This window comes from Cebus imitator, unplaced genomic scaffold (assembly GCF_001604975.1).
Source record: "Cebus imitator isolate Cc_AM_T3 unplaced genomic scaffold, Cebus_imitator-1.0 Scaffold24, whole genome shotgun sequence".
NCBI lineage: Eukaryota > Metazoa > Chordata > Mammalia > Primates > Cebidae > Cebus > Cebus imitator.
Genome location: NW_016107339.1, coordinates 12511601 through 12531475, shown reverse-complemented (window position 1 = coordinate 12531475; position 19875 = coordinate 12511601). Strand labels below are relative to the sequence as shown.

General features: G+C 54.4%; 1 protein-coding gene and 1 non-coding gene across 2 annotated transcripts in view; both read right to left on the bottom strand.

Annotated features, from left to right (window-relative positions):
• Positions 1-233: 233 nt before the first annotated feature.
• The window catches only part of IP6K3 (inositol hexakisphosphate kinase 3), a 25179-nt gene continuing 5537 nt past the window's right edge, over positions 234-19875 (bottom strand). The window contains exons 2-6 of the mRNA XM_017522645.2: positions 14074-14449; positions 7413-7626; positions 5610-5782; positions 3993-4168; positions 234-1738 (exon numbers count right to left, since the gene is read on the bottom strand). Of these exons, the coding sequence (XP_017378134.1) occupies positions 1271-1738; positions 3993-4168; positions 5610-5782; positions 7413-7626; positions 14074-14272 (1230 nt within the window). The 5' untranslated portion in view covers positions 14273-14449 and the 3' untranslated portion in view covers positions 234-1270. The remainder of the gene's footprint in view (positions 1739-3992; positions 4169-5609; positions 5783-7412; positions 7627-14073; positions 14450-19875) is intronic.
• LOC119470205 lies at positions 6411-6517 on the bottom strand. Its single transcript, XR_005199095.1, has one exon. It is a non-coding gene; the product is annotated as a U6 spliceosomal RNA (small nuclear RNA).

Below are 19875 nucleotides of genomic sequence, written 5' to 3'. Positions count from 1 at the left end.
TCAAAAAATTACTTAATTTTGCATCGTATGAGATTCACATAAAAGGACCACTTATTTCTCAGGTCTGGTGCCCGCCTTGCAGATACACGCAAATATTTTATTAGCCACCATTTCCACCCGAGTTCCCTGAAGGATTGTAGGAAATCAGTGAACTGTTCTTGTGGTATACTCTAGTCGCTCATAAATTGGGACTACTGCACAGTGTGATCAGAATAAACAAACGGAAAGGGCAATAAGGCGCGCCAGTAATCACTGGTGACCTCAGCAATTTTATTAACAAATTTATTTCCCTAATTGGATAACGTATCTCAGTGCTTGACTCAAGGGCATTGTAATAGGTTTCCATACTGCAGAAGAAGGAATTAATTAGAACTGTTTGTTCTTATTCCGTATTTACACTTGTCCACCAGTCTTGTAAACGTTGCCCCTGGTTTCCTCAGTCCTCCAGGTTCTTCTGACTCCCCAGCTCACCCCCAAAATAAATAAATAGAAAGCAGCGAGCAGAGCTGGACATCAGTGGTCCCTCCTTATGTGCATTCTACCCCCACTGCAAGCTGCGTCTCATGGTCAGAATGTGACGGAGTCATCACTTCCAATGGGAACTCCAAAGTCTGTTAAGAGATTCCTCATTTTAGGAGATTTTTGGGGAAAAAAAAAAGTCTGTAAAGGGACCCTCCTCTCCACTGGCAGAAACGGAGAATCGGGGGCCTCGCTTTGCCAGAGCTTGTGCCTGGGCTTGGCCTTGTCCACTTAGAAGCTGGGTGCAGAGCAGGTGAGATGGGCAGATCTGTTCTGCTTCATCCTGTCTCACCTAAAACTCTGCTTACGAAGATAAGAGGCTTTCATGAGCTCTGCCTGCCCTTGGAGTGGGCAGTCCATATAAGGAGAAAAACCATGAACTCCTGAACGCACTCTTCAAGGCTTCTTCAAGTCACGCCTTCTGTCTCACAGCCTGCACCGATTGCAGCATGAGAACAAGTAAACATTTTTAGATGCAAATACTCCAGAATGTCACAACAATGCTGGCCTCTAACTCGGGCTGCCCCCTCCAGTGAGCAGCATTGGAGCACGGTGCCTGGGGGATGTGCAATCACCTCCAGAGCTGATTTGTTCAGCAGCTGTTAATATAGCCTGCCATATATACACATGGCTTTGAAGGTAGATAGGACTATTATGAAAACATCGAAGGGGTGTCTGGACTACCCTAGCAACCAAGAGGTCCCTTCTGGAGATCTACAGCCCAGAAAAATCCAGAGAAGCCCAGGAAGTTTCATTCTCCCTCTTGGATATCCTGCAGGATCCTGATGAGGTTTTCCAGGCCAAAAATATAGCCCGGGTCTGGTCCATCGTAGGTGGTGTGGTCGTTCCAGGAGCCCTTGTATGTCGTGTGAGCAAAGTCAATCATGCGGACGTCAACCTTGGTGAGGCCATCGGGAGAGCTGCCGTGGGCCGCCTGGGGAGCCCCCCGAGGGTGCGGGCTGCCTGGGGCTCTTTCTGGTACTTCCTGTCCATCATAGATGATGAGGAGAGAGCTGGAGTAGAAGCGGTATGAACTCTGGCTCCTAATGACCGAGAGGAGGGCCCGGAGCTGGCGCAGGATGGGCTCCAGGAGCTCCCTCCGGAGGTGGGTTCCATTATGCAGGAACTGACAGAGGGCTTGTCTGAACCCCTCCACTGAGAGTTTTCTTCCATAGTACTTGTCTTTGCAGAGAAAGTGCTTCTTACTGGTTTGATAAACCTTACATTAAAGAAATGAAAGAAAATGTGAAGAAAACTTTAAAAAATTGCATCTGGTACGGTTGCAGCATCACAAGCTAGGATAATATGTGAACAGATTTTTAGGAGATGTAGGCAAGAGTGACTGAAATGAGCAGAAGATGATCTTCCATCAAGTGCCAGGGTAAGTCTTACATTTTAAAATGCTCTCTGTGCAAGTCTTTAATAGAAATTCAAGGTCTAAAGATCCTTCACCCTACAGAGGTGACCCTCCACCCACGAGAAAAACGTTTGGATCTCCTTTCTTGTGAATTTCCAGTGTCAACCTCCAAATCATGATTTAAGCCCTGGCTTCTGGCCCTGTTCAATTCAAATATTAGCAAACCCAAGCTAGAAGGCTTTAGTAGGAATCTGAAATCACAGCCAATGGCCTTGGAAAGCCAACTAGACTAAAATTTCCCCAACAAAGTTTACAAAGTCCTTTCTCTGCAGATTCCAAGGAAACCGTCATGCCTCTTGAGGTGGAGTGGGGTGAATTGTTTGAAGATAAAAAGACAGGCTAGGTCAGGTGTGGACAGAGTTTCCAGGCAGCCAGTGGAGTGGAGGAGAGTCTAGAGGAGGAGGGAGGTTCATGGCAGCTCTGTGGGGCTGGTGGCTCCTCTCCTTGGCAGCGTTTCTCCTCCCCTCCCCTATTGTGTCTTGGCCAACAGAAGGGAGCAGATGGAAGAGAGATGCTGATGGGGGACAGTGGCAGCCACCCCCGTTTCATTCAGATGGCACAGGCAGCAGCCGAGGCTGAACTGAGGCCAGCAGTGGGCATGGCCAGAGAGGGGCTTGGCACCCCTCTGCCTGGCACACCAAGAAGGGCTGCCTGTGCCTAGCCAAGATGGTTTCTCAGGTCTTTCCTGCCTTCAGATTACATGATATGTTTATAGAAAACCAGGGTTGAAAAAACCGATATGATAGACTTGGTGTTGCCTTTGGAGGGCTGCAGATTGGCTGCTAAATTAGCCGTCATAAATACATGACAGGCATCACTTTCTAAGTAAATCAGATCAATTTCAGAAGATTTGAGGTCCAGAGAGAGATTCCATTTACACCACAAATCATCACACTCCATTCTCTTGCGGACTGCATTCCTGGCTTTCCAAAGGACATTTGTGCAACAAATTTATAGACTCAACTTCCAGCTTCAAGGGGTGGCAGTTTCATTAAGGAAAGCTATAACGTTTACCGTCAAATCGGTGTCTGATTTTGCTTTGAGTAGACAGACTACAGGAGTGAACAAGTAGAGGAAGTTTATTTCCTCCTGTTTTCCCGCAGCCCTGCCATAAGCCACATGAGAGTCCCAAAAAGGAGGCGTGGAGCCTGAGATACAGAAAATAACCATTCCTTTGCCAGGGTTAGCAGGTTATGCCCTTCCCACTTTATTTATTTATTTTTTGAGACGGAGTTTCACTGTTGTGGTCCAGGCCGGAGTGCAATGGTGCTATCTTGGCTCACCGCAACCTCCGCCTCCCAGGTTCAAGCGATTCTCCTGCCTCAGCCTCCCGAGTAGCTGGGATTACAGGCGAGCGCCATCCCCTGTCCCCAGCTAATTTTGTATTTTTAGTAGAGACAGGGTTTCTCCATGTTGGTCAGGGTGGTCTTGAACTCCCGACCTCAGGCGATTCACCCACTTTGGCCTCCCAAAGTGCTGGGATTACAGGCGTGAGCCACCGCACCCGGCCCGATCTTCCCACTTTATTAGCCAGAACTGGTAGCAAAATGTTGGAAAAAAGGTGGATTAAGAAGGGGAAGTGGCTAATAGAAATTTGAAGAGCCGACTGCCATGCAGCATCTAAGAAGGACAGAATTCAGCTTTATCATTCAAGAGAAGGATGACTCAGGAAGCCGTGGGGTGCACCAAGAGGCCCTTTCTCTTAGTTCTTCCCGCAGCCCAGGCTCACACACTGCTGTCAAAGGTCTGCTCACAACAGGAGCGGGAGCCACATGGCCACTGTGGAAAGTTTTAGCTGGCCAAAGATTGTAAGGACACATTCAGACGTGATAGTTTTTGACATCACTGTTCTGACACACTGATCCAGCGTGTCACAGACCAGGTTATGCATTTCCTTATTGGAAAACTGGCTCCTGGCCTCTTCTGTGGCTCCCACAAAGTGAAAGGCTCTGCAGGAGGCAGTGACATCTGGATGGGAGACATCCTTGCGCTACTGTGGACATGCCGGGATGTCCCGCCCACCCCACCCCGTGGTAGGCCCCTGCCACCGACCTACCTGCATGCCGCACACGCGCACACCGAGGCAGGCTGAGGTGCTCTGCGCACACTTCTGCATGTGGCGGGCCTTCTTCTCCTCGGACGCGTCGTCACCGTGCTGCCGGGTCCCCATCTTCAGATCCAGGACGCAGGGGTGTGTGTACTGTGACACTACATTTTCCAGCAACAAGAACCCTAGTCACACTAAGTTAAGGAAGGCTGTGAGGACTTCAGAGCGGCTGCCCTGCCAGAGGCCGTTCGCGTGCTTCTGAGGCTGCCTGGAAATTCCCGATTCCAGGCACCATTCTTCACTCCCATTGCCTTCCTTACAGACAAGCTCATCCTTGCTATTAAGAATTCACAGTATTAGCTGTGCAGGCTGCTTTAATAAGTCCATTTATTTAGGGGGAGTTGATGAGTATGTGAGCTTTTTTTCCTTTTCCATTTTGCTCTGAGGTTCAAATTTAAATGCAAGCATGAAATCCCTGGCAGGCCATGCCCAATTTACATTTTACAGCAGAAAATCATAAGGCTAAAACCTCCAGTCCTGCTGAATGGACCAATACCTTTTGGGAGAAGTGGGTTGATGTTAGCTTTGGAGATGAGTTGCAGGAATATTAATTTCAGTGGAGCAATTATCCTGCAAAAGCTTCTTAGGGATTATGGTTGTAGATGTGTCTTGGTAAATACTATGAAACCAGCCACCCATTTGCAGGAAGGAGCCCAGCAGTGGTGACAGAGGGGCCTTTCAAACCTAAATTTTCTCCCTGAAAACTCTGTGGCGCAGAGGACTCACCTCCTCCCACAGTTCATCCCATGGATGCTGCCCTGAGGGAGGAGCCACACTTCCCTCTCACTGCGTGGGCCCCATGGGAAGATGCCTGCAGGGAGAATTTGGAGGGATGGAAGGGAGGTTGGGGCTGGGGACCCATCCAACTCTCTGAGCCCCCTGCTGCCCCCATCTAACATGGCATTCATCATTCCTGTCTGACCACAGACACTCCCATCCCAACCCATCTTTACTGCCAAGAGGCAAAGACACAGCTGGTCCCCGCCCTGCAACTAACCCAGGGCACTGTACTCAGCATGATTCCCAGTCTGCCTTCCCCATACTGTCTAGCTGTTTTTTTTTTTTTTTCTTTTTTTTGTCATGGAGTCTTTCTCTGTGGCCCAGGCTGGAGTACAGCGGCGCAATCTCGGCTCATTGCAACCTCCGCCTCCCAAGTTCAAGTGATTATCCTGCCTCAGCCTCCTAAGTAGCTGGGACTACAGGCGTGCACCACCACGCCCGGCTAATTTTTGTATTTTTAGTAGAGACAGGGTTTTGCCATGTTGGCCAGGATGGTCTCGATCACTTGACCTCGTGATCCACTTGCCCTGGCCTCCCAAAGTGCTGGGGTTACAGGCGTGAGCCACCGTGCCCGGCCTGTCTAGCTGTTCTTTTGGAGGCACCTGGTTTCTTCCAGGACCCAGGTTTGCGGGCTTGTGCCTACCAGCTGTCCCTCTCATCTGTCTCTCCCTGCCCACCCTCCCTTGGCCCCGTGTTAGTGTGTGTTTCCTCTACCCTCCTCTGCCCCCCTATGTCTCTCTGTCCCTCTGCCCTTGGGACTGCATGCGATGGAGATGGCAAGGATACGATGCCGTTTGTTCTCCGGGTACTCAGAGCACAGGCGAGTCAGGTGGGCCTGGTGGCAGTGCAGGCCCCATGGGTTGAAGCTCTTCTCCACCTGGTTCCTGTTAGTGTCTTCCACCAGCAAGAAGTCTGGAGTGTTGAGCTGGGGCTCGGACCTCAGGAGAGACTTGGCCGGGCTGCAGGGGAGGGGAGCACAGGGCGGTCAGGGCAGAGGTCTAAGGAAGGGCACTGCTGCCTGTGGCTGACTGGGCTCTCTGAGATGGGCTCTGACAGGGTGGTCCCAGCTGCTCTCCAGGGCGGCCCTCACCAGGCTGGGGCACCCTCCCTACCCAACTCGGGTCCAGACTGTACCACACTGCAGCCCTCGAGGGGCTTCTCCAAACCCTGGGACCACTTATTAGAAACGTTTTCCCCCTCAGAGGGCTGAAGTGATTTGAACTCACTTGCAGGTGATCTGGATTATTAATGGTCTTACTATTTTTTTTTATAAAAAATATGGGCTGGGCGCGGTGGCTCAAGCCTGTAATCCCAGCACTGTGGGAGGCCGAGGCGGGTGGATCACGAGGTCAAGAGATCGAGACCATCCTGGTCAACATGGTGAAACCCCGTCTCTACTAAAAATACAAAAAATTAGCTGGGCGTGGTGGCGCATGCCTGTAATCCCAGCGACTCAGGAGGCTGAGGCAGGAGAATTGCCTGAACCCGGGAGGCGGAGGTTGCGGTGAGCCGAGATCGCGCCATTGCACTCCAGCCTGGGTAACAAGAGCGAAACTCCGTCTCAAAAAAAAAAAAAAAAAAAAAAAAAAAAATATGGAACGCTTTACGAATTTGCATGTCATCCTTGCGCAGGGGCCATGCTAATCTTCTCTGTATCGTTCCAATTTTAGTATATGTGCTGCTGAAGTGAGCACAATGGTCTTACTATTGAGGCAACACAGTAAGGGGGCAGCGGCCCTCTCCGGAATCACAAGCCTGGGGTTGGACTCTGATACTCCAGCGAGCAGGCCGGCTGTCTCCTGCCTGTGACCTCAGAAGGCCATGGGAGTGGGGTGGGGGCTGCAGGGAGCGAGGGACTGCGGCTGGCCCTCTCCTCCTGCCCTCTCGGCATTTTGGCATCGCCATCTGTGAAATGGAGATAATGCGCCGGCTTCCTGACTCCAAGCCAAGAGGCTTAATGAGATCCGCTGCACTCCTTGGGAAGGGAGGTATTTTCATTGTATTAGCTCCCTTTTGTTTTCCATAAATGTTTTAAAAAGCCCCAGGGAGACTTTTCACCTGAGAAAGGTCAGCTGACATTGTCAGAGCTTTTGGTAGGGACCTCAGGCGCCTGAGCCTCCTGCATCTCCAGGGACCCTCTGAGTGCCAAGCTGACCTCCCTCCTGGCCCCTTCCAACTGCTAGGGAAAGAGATGATTTCCGAGAGCAATTAGCTGCACTTTTCCTCTGCATACACCATTCTAGGGTTTCTGTTCTGCACATTCCCTCCCCAGAGACACTTCATGGTTTCAGTGAAACAGGTATTTAATTAAACAAATATGTACCGAATACCTACTCAGTAGAGAACTCTGCCTGTGCATCGACTTCTGAGATAAAATGCATTGTAATCCTCCCTTCTAGAAGTGGCATAAAGAAAATCCATTCCTTTCTTTGGTCACATTGGTTATTCTAGACAGAGCATTCATCTGAATTTCTCATTTTCTCAGCGCCAGCCCTAATTTAGGGGAGTGTTTGGCCTTGGGCACAGGTGGGAGCGTTGCCGGTCCCTGCCGAGGGACAGGGTTTCTGTCATCCTGCCCAGTGGCCTCACCTCTCCTTGAGTGAGCGTGCCAGCTGGGCATGTGGCCACTGGGCAAGGGCGCAGGCGCTGCCACTGCTGCTGGTGGTCTGCTGGAGAGTCTGCCAGATGGCCACCGCCGCCGGCTCTGTGGAGACCTTGAAGGACTCCCGGTTCTCCTTCAGTGGGTTGGCGACCAAGCTGAGATGGCCCGTGCTGTCTTTCCAGAGGTGCACAGTGACGGTGCCTGCAAACACATGGGGGGGGAGGGGAGGAGCCACATGAGGAGGCCTCCTCTAGGACATGTGGCAGCTATGACAGGCTGGGAATGTAGCTTAATGGCTCTTGTCCACCTCCCCCTTCCCCAGCTCCTCTCTCAAGGAAGAGCTATCGGACTGGCCTGGTTTTGCCTGAACTGATTCTGTCCCAGAATGAGCCCCAGAAATTGTAGAAAATGGCCTTGGGATGATCTTGGCACATCCTCTGCTTTATCTCACTTCCCTGCCCCTTCGCGCTTTGTCCTCACATTCCAGTTCCTCTGCACAGTCGCACCTCCCAGTCACGCCGCAGCCAACCCAGCTCTGCCGACCTGGGCACATCGGAGCCAGTCCTCTGTGAAGGGGCCTCTCGACCCAGGGTGCCAGTGAGAAAAGTTGGGCCTATCCCATCCCTCCTGGTGCCCTCTGTCTCCTGATCACCCTTCCTCTCCCTCGCATAGATCTTTATCTGACCCGTTTCTTCCAGGAAGCCTTCCTCTCATGGCCTTCCAGGGCTCAGGGCCCCCCGTCGCCCCTTCACTCACCCTCCCCTGTCTGTCTGCCCTTGAGCTGATGGCTGGCTATTTCCTCTGGTTAGACGCATTTGCACATGAAGATTATTGGTGGAACATGGTTCTTTGATGAAACAAGCCTTGTGAGATTTCCTCAACTATGGTACCTCCTACCATCAGTGTTGGTCATGAAGGCACAAAAACCACTGTTGTGAAAGTGAAGAGTATCTGAAATGCCCTTAACCTACATGCTAAGGGGCGTCCTCCTGGGCATTGGCTGGGCTTGGGTAATTAGCTGTGTCAGGCATATTAGCAGCTCTGTGGCCACCCTTTAGCTTCCTCCCTCTGCTGGTGGCAGAGCCCGGCCCTCCTCTGTGGAGCTTGGCCTCCAGTGGTGCCCGGCCTCACCACAGTCCTGGTAGTAGCACAGGAGATGGCCACCCTTGTGGTTTTGGGAGAACCGGAGGTAAGAACACATGTCCTCTCTCCTGCAGCAGATGTGCTCATCCCCTCTGCACCTGCCCTCACCCGTCCACTCTGCACCCCCTCCGTCCTGCTTTGTGCTGAAGGGGTGACCTGATGGAGTGTACCAGTGGTTCCCTTGCCCTCCGGTTTTCCAGTGAGTTTGCCCAGTGCGGGGCACTGGCAGGAGATGTGAGGGTGGGAGGAGAAAGGTTGGGCATTTATTCCACTGGTTCCCTCCCCACGTCACCTGGCCTGGGGTAGTGACAGCTTTCCAGTGTTGCTGGTCCCTGGGTCCCCTCAATCCCTGGTTATTCCCCTGAATCCTGCATATACTTCTGCAAACAGTTCCTTCTTTTTTTTTGAAACAGAGTCTTGGTGTGTTGCCCAGGCTGGAGTGCAGTGGTGCAATGCCAGCTTACTGCAACCTGCCCCTCCTGGGTTCAAGCAATTCTCCTGCCTCAGCCTCCTGAGTAGCTGAGGGATTACAGGGATTACAGGTGCCCACCACCACGTCCAGCTAATGTTTGTATTTTTAGTAGAGATGGGATCTCACCGTCTTGGACAGGCTCATCTCAAACTCCTGACCTCGTGATCCAGCTGCTTTGGCCTCCCGAAGTGCTGGGATTACAGGCATGAGCCACAGCGCCCCGCCAAATAGTTCCTTTTTAAGGTTCTCTTCATCTAACCTCCTTTGAATGTACTTTTTGTTTTCTGCTGGGCCCTGACCGAGAGAGGGTGGGTTGCAAGTTTGTATGTCCTCCAAGGTATTTATTTCTTGCCCCAGCCATGTGGTCACCTTATCAGAGTAAGTGGCAGTTTCTGCTGAGCCAGCCGTGAAGGCGGCTGATCTCCCTGCCTGCGTGCCTGCTGGGCCCTCCTGGGCTGGTCAGCGTGGACACTCATTTTCAGGGCTGCTCTATAATTCAGCAAGTCGCTCTCCAGAGCTGCCTTTGCCTAGCTCAGTGGTCTCCCTGGGCCAGTCCTGTCATCTCAGATTCCCAGTGCCCTAATTTTGCAGCCTGAGAGTGACATTCCGTCCTCTCCATCCCCTAAAAAATGCTGCCCTTCGTCACGCCGTCCCGCGTCCTGCGAAGTCTTCATGATGATAAGGATAAGGCTGTCCCCAACCCTGGCATTTTACCATTCACCTGCCACCAGTGTTCACCCCTAGGCCAAGGCCACCATTGATGTTCTGCTCTCGAGACAGGGGCTGATGGCAGGTTGGGGAAGGAGTCACAGAGCATCATAGCCACCCTGTCTTCCACCTACTGGGTGGCACATTGCTAATTTTCCCTTGCTACCGTAAAGTCACAGTATGCCTGTAAGGGTGTTGACGGTTGACCGAGGCTCGGAAAGATGGGAAAACCTGCCCAAGGTCACATGGTTGGTGTGGGGTGGAGCTCTGGGAGGGCCATGCCAGACGTGGGGATGGAGGAGGGGCAGGCTCTTCTGAAGGGTCTGGTGTCGTCACGCTGTGTTTACCCCGAGTTTGCATTAGGAACATGCCTGTTGTGTCCCCAGTCATGTTTATTCTGGTGATTCTGTTCCAGAGGAGAGAACAGAGAGGCTGTGATTCCTTCCCTCAGTGAGGGTCGTCAGCACCAGGGGCTGGGAGCCCAGGCTGCAAGGACACGGCGTTTACATTTCCAGGCCCGTGTCTTGGGAAAGAAGGGCTGGAGTGCTTGTTTCAGAAGCCAACGCCTCTCTCAAGCCCATCCCTCCAGGTGCGAGAAGAGGAGAGAGCCACCAGCCTCGCACAGGTCCTGGGGAGCCCAGAGGCCTCCCAGCTGCCTGGAGAGCCCAGGAAGGTGTGCTGGTCTTGGGCAGGGCCCTTTTGGGTCTTGGAAAGTTCAAGCTGCCCTCCACCATCTTCCTTGCCACATGTGAGGCCATGGTGACAGGCCTGCCAGGAACCACAGTCTTGGGAGCCCCAGGCCCAGAAGGCCTCCCTGGAGGGACAGGAAGCGTGACTTTACCCACTCTTCCAGACTCCAGCCCTTGTCTGACCTCATCAGTTCTGAGTGCCAGAGTAAATGGAGGAGAGCAGAGGTGCAAATAACCCAAAACCAATAAAATCCAAAAGTCATTTCCATTTCTCATATTGTCAGAGTTACACAGCCAGGCTCTGCATCTCTGCCTCTCTCTGGCTTTCTGTGTGCCTCTGATGGGCTGTGTCTGTCTCCAGCTCTTGTCTTTCTCTCCCTCTGTCTCTCTCACGCCCCTCTGTGGCTCAGCTCAGCCCTTTCCTCAGAAGTCCAGGACCCCAAGCAGATAGCCCCCTTGCAAACAGGCTCCAGTTGCCTGCTCTTGACGGAGCAGCGTGCCAGTGGAATCCAGGCTCCTCTGCTGGAGCCATGCGAGCTCCAGCCTGGTTTCCAGCTTGCCCTGCCTGTCTGTGGGGATGAGGCCTTGGAGGCCCATGGGCTCCCAGAGCTCTCCTGACAGGAGAGTGTGGGACCAGGAGAGTGTGGGAGCCAGCCAGAGTCTTCCTGCCTGCCCACAGCCCTCCCTGCCCATCTCAACCCAAAACCATGCCAGCTGGACAGACAAGAGAGCTTGCTGCCACGACTGGCATGCCCAGAGCATCTCAGCAATTTTGGTTTGGCCGAGCAGCTTCCTGAGCCTCGGTGAATATTCTATCATGTATTTATTTTTAAGTTTATGAGAGCATTTACTTGCTGCCGTCTGTAATATGAGTTGGGTCAACTGTTAACCAACTGGACCTGCGAGTGTGTCCTGGTTCCCCAGCACCGGCGGGCAGCCTGGGAGGAAAGGGACACAGCCCCGAGGCACCATCACGCCTGCAGAGCCCAGCAAAGGTCCTGGGCAAGCTCTGACCCAAGAGGCTGCCCTCTGGAGTGACGTCCGTGCCCATTGTCCTCCCTGATGCCACTGTGGTGCAGAGCAGCCAGAAGGGAGAATACCCACTCTGTGGCATGTGGTGGCCGCTTCAGAAATGGCCTCTCACACTGGGGGCTGTGGCTGTAGGGGAGAAGGGAGGCCCCTGTGGCAGCCATGTGGGGATTCAAGTCCCCCTGACCTGAGGTCCTGGCTGAATGACCCCCATCCTCCTTGGGCTGGATGGCTCCTGAGCACTGACACCTGAGTCTAGCGCTTTAGTAACCGTGTAGCTGAGTGGAGCGGCCCGTGTGGCCAAGAGCCCACAGTCGGGAGCTGGCTCAGAGCCTGGAGTCCTGGCGCTGCCTCTCAGTGGCCATGCGGCCTCAGGCCCGCCAGGTAACCTCTCTGTGCCTCAGCTTCCTCATCTAGCCTCCTCTAGCGGGGGCTAGAGGCCCCTGCCTCAGTGCGCCGTGAGGGCCGTGGGAATTGGCGCGCGGCAGCCGCGTACAGTTGTGGCAGGCGCGGGTTTGAGCAGATGCTGCTTTTCTCAGCAGCACCCTACGCCACCCGGGAGCCCTTGCAGGGACTCTTCCCATCGATGACCCGACTCGGCCACCTGCCCTCCTGCCTCTGCCCCTGGCATCTGAGCACCTGAGTCCTGGTTCTGGGCCTTGTCCTAGAATGTCCTGAAATGTGTATATTTCCTTAGTCAGTGCTTGGACCGTGGCCCTGTGTGAGTCGTGTTCCGGTCAGTGAGTGAATCAGCGTTTCCGCTTCATCCAAACTTGGGCCCACGGGCCCTGTCTGCCCCCACCTGCAGGCAGAGTAGGTGGCTGGCTAGGTGGTTTCTGAGGGGTGTCATGGGTGCCCTGACCCAGGTCCCACCTGGCTTATATAGAAACACCATCTGTGTGAAGCCCAAAGGCAGACGCTCAGGCGGCCTCTGTAGCTGTGGATACGTTTAGCTCTGATGCCTGGGCTCAGATTAATGTATGGAGTTAGCAGAGCCCCAAGGGGGCTGACCCTGGGATGGGGCTGACCTGAAGGGGGAAGCAGGGGGAGCAGAGGCCTGGACAGAGGCCAGTGCTCCAGGGTGCTGAGAGTGGGGCCCTCCTACCCCCACCGGCAGGCGGGAGCAGAGGAGGGGATGAGGATGGCCTCCTGAATGCCAGGCCAGCCTCTCTGCCTCTCCCACTTGGCCTGCAGCTGCCCAGCATCCATCTCAGCTCCAGAGCTGTGTGGAGCAAGTGTGAAATGCTGCTGGCAGGTGGCTGCCCCACACACGGTCCTGCTACCCCTCTGCTGGGCTAAATTCAGCTTTGAAAGGACAGACATTAATTCCAGTGGGTGCTCTGACAAGATGGGAAGTGACCCACAACCAGCCAGGTGATACCAGCCTGCGGGCCCGGAAGACCCCAGGGAGACAGAGGCCAGCACAGGTGGCCCACGGACCGTCTTCCCCTGTCTCTCAGTGTGTGACACTGATCGGTCTTGTCTTAGACTCTCAGGAGGTCCTGGCAGGCCGGCCTGGACTCCAGGCATGTGGGAAACAGTGCTGCGAAGCAATGCTCAAGGCCCCAGGCCCTGGTCCCCACACCAACGTTAGGTCTGGACCATGCTAAATAAGAATTCCTGGCCCTCACCCCAGGACCCTGGGCATTCTGATTGACAGGTCTGGCATGGGGTGTGGGGACCCGTGTGCCTGTGTGCACATACACACTGTATTCCCAGGCCAGATTGCACTTGAGAACCACCGGGCCCCATCCTTCCCAGTTATTGTGATTATCGAAATGCCAATGTGTTTTTGACCAACTTATTTGGATATTATTGTTACCTTCACCACCAACGCTTTGACAAGCAGGGCAGCAGCTTCCCATCATGGGGTCTACAGTCCTCTAAGGAGGTGATTTCTCTGAGCACTCACCCCACTGCTGGGGTCGGACGCCTGGCAGAACATGGCTGAGACCTGTGAGCCTCACTTGCAGAAGGCTGGGTGTGGACAAATCAGCCTGGCCTGGGGAGCCTGGCCCCTGCCCACAGGCCGGCAGGCAGCACCCTCCCCACCCGCTTTCTGTCCCCAGAACCCACCTTGTGCTCAGATGCAGAACACGTGCTGCCCCATGCAGCTACATTCAAGCGGCAGCCCGTTTCCCTGGCTTTGCCCCCTTCCTGGGCAAGGGTGGGAGTTCTGGCTTCCCAAGCAAGCCACATCCAGCATCTCCAAGCCCTGTCCCAGGCCTGAGGGTCCCACCATCCTCCTGGGCTTTCAGAGGGAGGTTTAGGAGGCCCCCGTCTGCCTTGTGTTTACAGCCATCATCAAATGAATGCGATCCTTGAGGACTGGGTGGGCAGGGTGCTGCTTCATTCTCTCCATCACTCGAAGCCTGCTGGCTTGAGCTAATTTGTAAGGAAGCCCAGTAGCATTACACTCCAGACCTGGAGGCTTAAAGAGTTCAGAGAAACTAGGACAGCGGAAGGCCAGCCCTGCTAGGAGAGGGGGCACGTCTCCATGGCAACCCTTACACACACCCACAGCTCAGGAAGCCTGGGTGGGTGCATTGGATGAGCCGGCCCCTATGTGGCGGCACCCGGACATGGCCTGGCTGCCCAGACACTCACCTTTGTACTGTGGGGTGAACTGCTTCATGGCCAGCGGCAGGGACTCATAGAAGCTCTGCTCCCGGGAGATGAGGGGCTTGCACACCGTGTGCTCGTCATACTTCATCACGCTCAGGTGCCCCCCGACCTGGTGCAGGAAGGGCTCCAGCTGCACGCCCACCCTCATGTCCCCGGCGTCTGCGCTGTTTTGCACAACCATGGTGGCGCACGGTGGCGGGGCGGGGGTCACTGCACAGTCTGCTAGAGGAAGGTGTGAAGTAGAGGGGGCAGCTCCTGACAGCACTCGGGGCTGTCAGCGGTCCTCAACTTTCTCCTTCTTGGCCTTTATCGCTGTCATGGCACAGCTGTCCTGTCTGTGGGTTCTCAGCGGGGGCCTCTGGAAAGCAGGGGAGGAAGGTGAAAGTTATACGAGGGAGGTGGTGGCTGGGGCAGGGCACGCTTGGAAGGGTCCACACGGCCTCGAACCCAGAACAGGTTCCTCACTGGTACCTTAAACAGTTCTGTGAATACCCATTGATTACTTCTAGAATAATCTGTCATGAGAAACCAGTTACAGCGGTTGCCTCTATGGAGCAGGGATGAGAACTTTATTTATTTATTTATTCAAGACAAGATCAGGCTGTGTCCCCAGGCTGGAGTGCAGTGGTGCGATCTCAGCTCACTGCAACCTCTACCTCCCAGGTTCAAGCAATTCTCCTGCCTCAGCCTCCCAAGCAGCTGGGATTACAGCCACCTACCCACATCTGGCTAATTTTTGTTTTTTCAGTAGAGATGGGGTTTCGCTGTGTTGGCCAGCTGGCCTCGAACTCCTGACCTCAGGTGATCCATCCGCCTCGGCCTCCCAAATTGCTGGGATTACAGGCATGAGCCACCATACCTGGCCAGGAGTGCTTTATTTTTGTACAGCATGGCTGTGCACCATTGATTTACATCACAACTCCACCACATAATTGCTGTGTGACCTTGGACAAGTTACTGAACCTTTCTGGGCCTCAGTTTCTCCCTCTCCCTCTGTAGAACAGGATAATAATGATACCCACCTCAAGGAGTTGGGGACATAATTGAGATAAGGCCTGTGGAAAGGCAAGCCCAGTACCCAGAGCAAAGCATTCAATAAATGTGATCTATCAGTATTTCTAGCGTTATTGCCATGCTGGTCCTGTTTTCCTCACAGCTCGGGGTTGTAGGACAGCAGGCCTCTTCGCAAATGAGGACAGTGAGGCCCACAGTGCCATGCGCAGGGTTGTGACTGCCAGGAGAGTGGAAGTGAAGCGGGGGCTGCTCTTCCCCAGGCCTGGCCCCTCCTCCCCCTCCCCCTCCTCTTACCCTCCCTGAGGGTGGGCCTGTGGGTTTCAGGCAAAAGCTGGCGCTCTGGGCTGGAAACACAGCCCCTGAAGACGTCCTGACTTTGTCTCAGGAGAGTGCCAAGGAGACACTGCAAGGCGACGCTCCTCCTGCCCTGCTGGCCCTGTCCTGAGATCACATTCTCGCAGCGGGGCCGTCACCACCAAGTTATTAATACTCTCTCCCTCTGCTGGACTCCTGGTCACGGATGCCACCAGGCTGGACAGTGCTGGGCATGATTAACTCTCTAATTGACCTTCAGTCCAGGCCACGGGCACAGCGGCTGGATTCATGCACAGCAGTGCCCATCGATTTGTTCGGGCCTCTGGCTCAGAGAGGCTCCTGCCAGCCGCCCGGACCTCCAGCCCTCACTTGGACACTGAAAACCTCAAGACGGCCTGTTCACTCCCCAACACTGGGCCTCTTCCACATTGGCTACTGCCCTGCAGGCCCAAAGTGCCCTACAGGAGGGGGAAGGAGTGTGGCTCTGGCTGGTACGTAGGATGCGGGGTGAGGTTTCTGTGGCCGGCTGCGTCGCTGAAGTGACTGGGTGAACCGGGGCTGCTGGGGCGGGAGGATGGAGGCCTGACGGGGAGGGGGCTGGGCCCAAGACCGTGGCCCCGGCCTTTCCCCAGCTCTGCTCCAATGCAGCACAGAGGTGAGCCCCACCTGGAAGCTTTTCAGGACTCGAGAAAAGTTGGTGACAGGTATCTGGATGCAGAGGAAAACTGGCCCACAAAAAAGCTAACTTCAGTTTGCTAACCCTTTGGTTATGGGACAGGATGTGCCAGTTGCCTGGAAACCCAATCCTACTTGCAAATTTGGAGAAGGCAGGAAGGAGTGGAGCAGAAAAGACAAGGCAGCCTGATACCTCCCCTCTTACAGGGCTCACTGGCATGTCAGGCTTTGCCAGCTGACCTGCCCCCAGGCAGAGGCACTTCTGGTGACCACAGGGACAGCTACTCTGTAAAGTTCATTTGTAGCCACTCCTGGAAGGAGTGAGGCTCCCTCCTTGCACACTCGTATCCCCAGGGCTGGCCCCGCACTAGCCAGGCCTGACTTTGGCCGATGCCAGCCCAGCTCTGCCGGCGCATCCCAGACAAGTCACACGTGGGCCTCGTGCTGCTGCCCTGGGAAGTCCATGCCCCTCATCTTTCCCCAGCTCACCTCCCGAAGGAGCTCTAAGGACATGGTCGTCACCGTGGCAAGGTGTGACAGGGAAATAATGCAATAAATGGTAATGCATATGGTGCTTGCTGTGGCCACGTTCTAGTGTTTTGTATCGAGTAACCCATTTAAGCCTCACAACCCCTGATAACCCTGTGAGGCAATTAGTGTTACCAGCCCCTTTTTATAGATGAGAAAACTGAGGCACAGCGAGGTGAAGTAGCTTCCCCGTCAGCACCTGCTAGGATTTGAACCCAGGCATGGCCGCCCCAGAGTGTGCTCCCGTGCCACAGGGGGCTGAGGGTTTATCTACTTTAAACTTTAGGAAATTGAGCCACAAGGAGCCTGGGATTTAGCCAAAGTCACCTTTAAGTTTCTGGCGGTGCTGGGATAGGTTTTCTTGTCTCCTAGGCCTGGACTACCCCATCTGGTCGCCCTATCCCACTTGGGGACATTCAGCACATGTGCTAGGAGTGGGTGGGCTGGAAAGGGGAGCACACCTCTCCCCACCTCTGCAAGGACCACCAGCCTAGAGCAGGATTGGTATCAACCTTCCCCACGGCCTTCTGGCTGCAGGTGTCAGTGAGACCCGAGCGGCTCTGTCATCCCCAGCAGGAAGCTGGTTCGTGCTACAGTGTCCCCTCTCTGATCTCAGGCATTCTCAGGAGCCCTGGCTGTACCCCTGGGTACAGAGAGCACCGCGTGAGCAGGGAAGACCCCTGGGCCTTCAGCACAGCCTGCGGCGCAGCACCGCAAACTCCCCTCCCCTGGACTTGGGCGAAATGGCAGCGATTGTCTACCAGGTAGCCAGCCTGTGGAATAAAAGCTGGACCTGGCAGCTCGGGAAACTGAGGCCCTTTCTCATGAGGGTCAGCCTAGGGTGTAGATCAGGTGACGTCTGTGGGGCCTCCTGCTCCTGAGCTGTGTGGTCTGCAATTCTGACACAGGTTGGTGGGAAGGGGCAGAGGGAGGAGGGAGGAGCAGTGGCTTCGGCCCCTGGAGCTTGAGCCTGGGCTGGGCAGGGTGGGTTTTGCCACTGCTCGGAAAGGCAGCCTGTGGCTTCCCCTTGACACTGATGCTGATCTCAGATTCCCAAGAAGACTAGGGTTCTTTATCTGTTTGTGCCTTTATATGTGGAAGGCCCATGTTTTTCCCATTCCTCATGGGCAAGTCCCAATTAAATCATTCAAGTGACAGGACCTTTCTCAGCCCATACCTTCCTTTTGCGGCATGCAGGCACTTCTGCCGTTGGCATGGGCCCTGCTTTGACCAGCACCTTGGGCGCTGTTCTGTTTCCTAAGAGCCTTGGGCAAGAATCAGAAGCCCAGGGTCTACTCCAGGCACTCCCGGAGCTTGCTGAGACCTGAGATGAACCGGGAAAGTGCTCTGAGGCTTGGCTTGCCGCCCTCTGCCACAGCCTCGTTATGACAAAGTGCAGACGCTCCTTTGTGGAGTCTTCCTTTCAAGCGTTCCCACAACACGGGGTCTGTCACTGCCTGGGTTATTCTCAGAACCGACTCCTGTGAGTCAGCTTGGGTGCTGGATGGCAGGTGAGGCACCCGCTGCCCTCTGACACGCTGCCGAATACCCTGGGCTTTGAAGGGAGACAGTTGTCCTTCTCTCCAGCCCACACCTCCTCCCACATCCCTACAGCTCAGACCCCTTGCCCAGCATCCTTCCCTAGGGCACCTTGGGGAGGCATAGGGGGAGTAAGAATGAGGCAGGGAAGAGGGTGAGATGCCCCTAGCCAGAAGAGCTCAACCTAAAGGCTGCCCACCCCCCTGCCGCCACCAGGAAGTGGACAGATGGCCCCAGGTCCCTGTGTCCTCCTGCCCTGTCATTGCATCATGCCCTGAATGAAATAACGCTGGGCCTCACTCCAGGAGACTCAAGGGCTTTCTGCTGATGGGGCGCAGCCACTGAGCTGGTTGTTAAATGAGGCCCTGGGCTGTCTGTGCCAGCACAGACCCTGCTCCAAAGCCCCGCGGGGCCTGAGTGACAGCCAGCCTGTGCTAGCCCGTGAGCCACTCTCCAGTCTGAAAGGAGGGTCACCGACAGCAGGGCCTCGAGTGTGTTTGGCTTCCAGAGTGGGGACAGATGACAGTACCAGTGATTCTAAGACCCTAAGACCTCACTGATGCCAGACACAATGACAGATGCCACCCATCAAGCTGAGGCGGATAAGGGCATCGTAACTTGTCACTACCCGTCGGCACGTTTTGATTTCCAGAGAGTCTGTATGTTAGAACTGCTTTCCACGTACTAAATCTGGGTTCATTAACATTACAGGAGATGCACCTCTTTTAGGACTCACACTCCCATTTTTGGGAAGGTGGCAGACGAAACCACAAATCCGACTTGTAGGGGTTCAAAATAGGAATAGATTAGTCATGGACTATATCTTATCAAAGCCTGTTGGCTTCTTTTTTTTTTTTTTTGAGATGGAGCTTGGCTCTTGTTGCCCAGGCTGGAGTGAAATGGGGCAATCTCGGCTCACTGCAACCCCCCACTCCTGGGTTCAAGTGATTCTCCTGCCTCACCCTCCCTAGTAGCTGGGATTACAGGTGGCCACTACCACACCTGGCTAATTTTTTGTATTTTTAGCAGAGATGGGGGGTTTCACTATGTTGGCCAGGCTGGCCTCAAATTCCTGACCTCAGGCAATCTACCTGCCTTGGCCTCCCAAAGTATTGGGATTATGGGTGGGAGCCACCATGCCTGGCTGCCTGTTGGCTTCTTATATCTGCAAACAGACTGGCTGATGGTGGCCACTGTCAGGGCTGTTCACAACGTTCTGCTTTTCCCTGTGGGAACATAGTATGATTGCAGCTTTGAAGGTAAGCGTGGCCCACGTGATTTGCTTTCGCCAGCATAACGTGGATGGGTGCCATCTGTTACTTCTGGGTGGGAGCTTCAAGAGACATTACCCCCATTCTCTTTCCCTGGCCATGGGGATCTTGGAAGCACATGCTGAGGTGTGGCCTCTGTCAGCAGGGTCCCTAAGTGACTGTACATACCGGATATATAGCATTACAGAAATAAATCTTCACTCTATGAAGTCGCTGAGATTCGGGGGTGGCTGTTATGCAGCAGAACCTAGTTCATCCTCTGCCTGCTTCAGTAACAGCAGACACCCAGTGTGGAGCTCTGAAGTTGAAAGCAACGTCATTTGGCCAGGCGTGGTGGCTCACACCTGTAATCCCAGCACTTTGGGAGGCCAAGGCGGATGAATCACTTGAAGCCAGGAATTTGAGACTAGCCTGGCCAATGTGGTGAAACCCTGTCTCTACT